Source organism: Triticum urartu, chromosome 3, assembly GCF_003073215.2.
Source record: "Triticum urartu cultivar G1812 chromosome 3, Tu2.1, whole genome shotgun sequence".
Lineage (NCBI taxonomy): Eukaryota > Viridiplantae > Streptophyta > Magnoliopsida > Poales > Poaceae > Triticum > Triticum urartu.
The window spans coordinates 465076237-465079517 of NC_053024.1; the positions used below are offsets into that span (position 1 = coordinate 465076237).

The window sequence follows — 3281 nt, forward strand, 5'->3', positions numbered from 1 at the left end:
GTATTTTTTTCGGGTTCCTTTTTCCCCTTTCATCCTTTTCTTTTATATTTCTTTTTATATTTTCTGTTTTTGTTCTTCTTCTCTTTATTGGGTATCTATAATACCTAAATAGTTCATCCCCACTAACTATTTTTCTTAACATGCAGCCTATCCACCTCAGCAATGTGCCACATCATCAATTATTTACCCTTTTAACCAGTTTTTGTTGACATTTAGAAGTGGCGTGTTGTGGGCTTCATTTTCCAAACTTAAATACCGATGGAAGCCCAATCGACTCGACTCCCAGACAGAAGAAAGAAGCCCAAGCCCATCATCAGCATCGGTTTCGCTTCCGTCCTAATCGCCTCCTCTTCCGTCATAACCAGCATCTACAGTATCTATCCCCACCACCGCCCTCTGCCCACCAATGTTCTCCTGTCGTACGTCTCCCCCCCTCCCTCCCCACCAGGCCACCACACATCTCTCTTCTTTCTCCTTCGTCCCTCTCCATCCCCTTTCCTTCTCCTGCAGCGCCATACCACCGGCAATTGCAAGCACGACTGCTTGGGTCCGCCGCCTCATCCGTGCTCGACTGCAAGCACCCACGAGGCACGTGCTTTGCCTCCTCCAGATCCACGAAGTGAGGCAGAAAGAAATATGACATCGATGATTCAAGGTGCCTTCACAAGCAAGTGCACTACAAGACACGGGAAGAAGGTCCTCCCATGACCTCTCGCCGCCGAGCTCGACCGCAAGGAGCTCGCGGTACACGGGGAAATTGACCACGAATACCTGTCTTGGTTATCCCATCCTCAAATCCCCAAATTTATGCAGTTACCTTTTTTCTAGGAGAGAGCGAGCAGTTTATCCCCTTCCAGACCTAATAGACTACAATTTCGAATTGATTTTTTTTTGCACGAACTGAAACTGCAGGATGCATGTTCATCTCCCCCCAACCTATAAGGTGAATGATAATAGATGATCCAGTACTATCGCTCATCTTGATATGCTATTTGGTTTGGATAACTACACTTATGTGGAATTCTACTTCTCTTCACGTTGTTTGCAGGCTAGATATTGTTACAGATCTAACCAGGATAACTACACTTCCATGGAACTGTACTTCTCGCCATGTTGTTTTCAGGCAAGACATTGTTACAGATCCAACAGACATTGAATTACCATTTTGTTCTCCACATGTTCCCTATGTGCCTTATGATTGTACGTGGCTTTGGCAAAATGTTGATTTCATAATTAATTTTATTTATGAATGTTTACAGCACATGTAATTGTTTGGACCCAAGCATCAACTGCAGATTAGGTTGATGCAAATATGAAGTATGTTTCTCCACATTTTTAAAAATAGATATGTAATATGGGGATAGCAAGAGCGATGTCTATTTTGTTTACAATATGTATGCCACTACCAGAACCCCATTCATTTTCTTCCCGGCCTCCCTCAGATCCTATTCCTTGGGCCACCCACATCTATTATTTTTCTCTTTGCTCACCAGTTAGGAAGTCTCTGCTGCTGCTATATCATACTTATGGGGGGTGATCTGTATGGTAAGGTCTGAGTTTTGGTTGTTTTCTGAGTGCAGCCAAAGCGTTGGAGTTTCCCATATTTTTGGTACATGCGGTGGAAGTGATCTTAGCGACTCTCAGCTCAGCAAGCAGCGTGGTTTCCGCATGATAGGACTGAACGTCTCTTGGCCATTGTACGATCTGGTAGGTCGATGACCGATCCTGCTTCTTCTATCTTTCTTTCTTAGACAGAAACTGAAACATCAACTATTTTAGCTTTGCGTTTGTGCATAAGTTTATCACGGTAAATTAGTTCTTTCATTTTTAATGGTTCATAACTTTATATGGCTTCCTTGATAAGGAACTAATTTGATCTCGCAGAAAACTGCTCTATTGTTTGTTATTGGGGTTATCTGAATGTCTAGAAGATGCGTGATATGATTACTTAAACAACCAGGTGAGTAATGATCTTGCGTGGTGTAAATATTCTTGATGTTTCAAGCGTCGGTATTGTCCAATCACATGATGTTGAACCTAACTATTTATGATTTTGCGGTTTGTGTGAAGATATTCTGATTTTCATTTTCCGTCAATTTGTTACTGATGTTAGTAATACATGTTTATGCTTTAATTACTATATTGTCAGCTGTCATTTCTCGCCTATTAGGACAACATATATGCCTTCCAAAAGATTATTTTTTTATGTGCTAAGTCTGCTGAATATACTACCAAGTTAGTTGAATCTAGGCTTTTCCTTGATAAATATATGGTTGTATCGCTTTTTCCCTTCTGTACCTATCTCTCAATTTGTATTTGTTCACTTATCTAACATTTATAGTTAACCATATAGCCTAGATATTTCCCACTATTATAGAGAATGCTTGGAGCAAGGACGCATGTAGACCTATCAAGCGTGTCTTTTTTTTGCAGGATGTACATGTAACATTTTAGCCTAGCAGAACCTTGAGACAAAGCTTGAAGTGAGGACACCTGTAGATCTGTCAAGCATATATTTTTTGCAAGATGTACATGTAGTCTTTAAGGCTAGCAGAACCTTCATATGTCCAAACTTTGTATATAGTTATATCTGATGACATATTGATGTGAAGATTAATTGCTCTCAATTAGCTAGATTATGGATGTAGTAGTTCCATATGTTTGTCAGACATGAAAAAACGTCAGGAATTGTTGTTGTATAGTAATAATTATAATTACTGATCATTTATCTCTCATGTTTCATGCTACCATGTTTAGAAAAAGAATAAGCTACATGTAGCTAACATACTCTAATGTTATTGCTTAAAATGTTCCACAGCAACGCGCGGGGTATCATCTAGTTCTATTAAAAGTTCACCACGTATTACAAAAATCTTCATTGTATTAAGAAAATGTTCATTGTATATTATGAAATAGTTCACCTTGCATTATAAAAATGTTCATCATATATTACAAAAATGTTCATTGTATTTTATAAAATTGTTCATTGTGCATTTAAATTTTGTTCATCGTATATTAAGAAATTGTTCAATGTATACTATAAAATGTTCATTTTGTGTATTTTAAATTTGTTCAGTATGTTTCGCAAAAAAGTTCACTTTATTATAAATTTTGTTCAACATATATTATAAAAATGTTGAAAGTCTTTTTTAAAAAAGATTTGCCACCGTACTCGCTAGCTAGGCTGGCTAGCCTCGCTAGATTCAAGCATGTGGTCGTTGGTTCGATCCAACGCATGTGCTTCTTTGTAATTTTTCATGTTTTATAGGAATAAGCAGAAA

General features: G+C 38.3%; 1 protein-coding gene across 1 annotated transcript; it reads left to right on the top strand.

Moving 5' to 3' along the window:
• The first annotated feature begins 385 nt into the window (after nt 1–385).
• LOC125544362 lies at nt 386–2728 on the top strand. Its single transcript, XM_048708025.1, has 6 exons — nt 386–744; nt 913–943; nt 1049–1123; nt 1581–1707; nt 1885–1960; nt 2434–2728. Exons 1-5 carry the CDS (start codon nt 705–707, stop codon nt 1918–1920), a joined length of 309 nt encoding a protein of 102 aa, XP_048563982.1. The 5' UTR covers nt 386–704; the 3' UTR covers nt 1921–1960; nt 2434–2728.
• Nucleotides 2729–3281: the final 553 nt, after the last annotated feature.

Excerpts from the sequence above, each read along its gene's own strand:
- LOC125544362 (XM_048708025.1), top strand. The coding sequence starts at position 705 with ATGACCTCTCGCCGCCGAGCTCGACCGCAAGGAGCTCGCG. Across the intron at positions 944-1,048 it reads ATCTCCCCCCAACCTATAAG|GCTAGATATTGTTACAGATC; the intron begins GTGAATGATAAT and ends CGTTGTTTGCAG. Across the intron at positions 1,124-1,580 it reads TCTCGCCATGTTGTTTTCAG|CCAAAGCGTTGGAGTTTCCC; the intron begins GCAAGACATTGT and ends TTCTGAGTGCAG.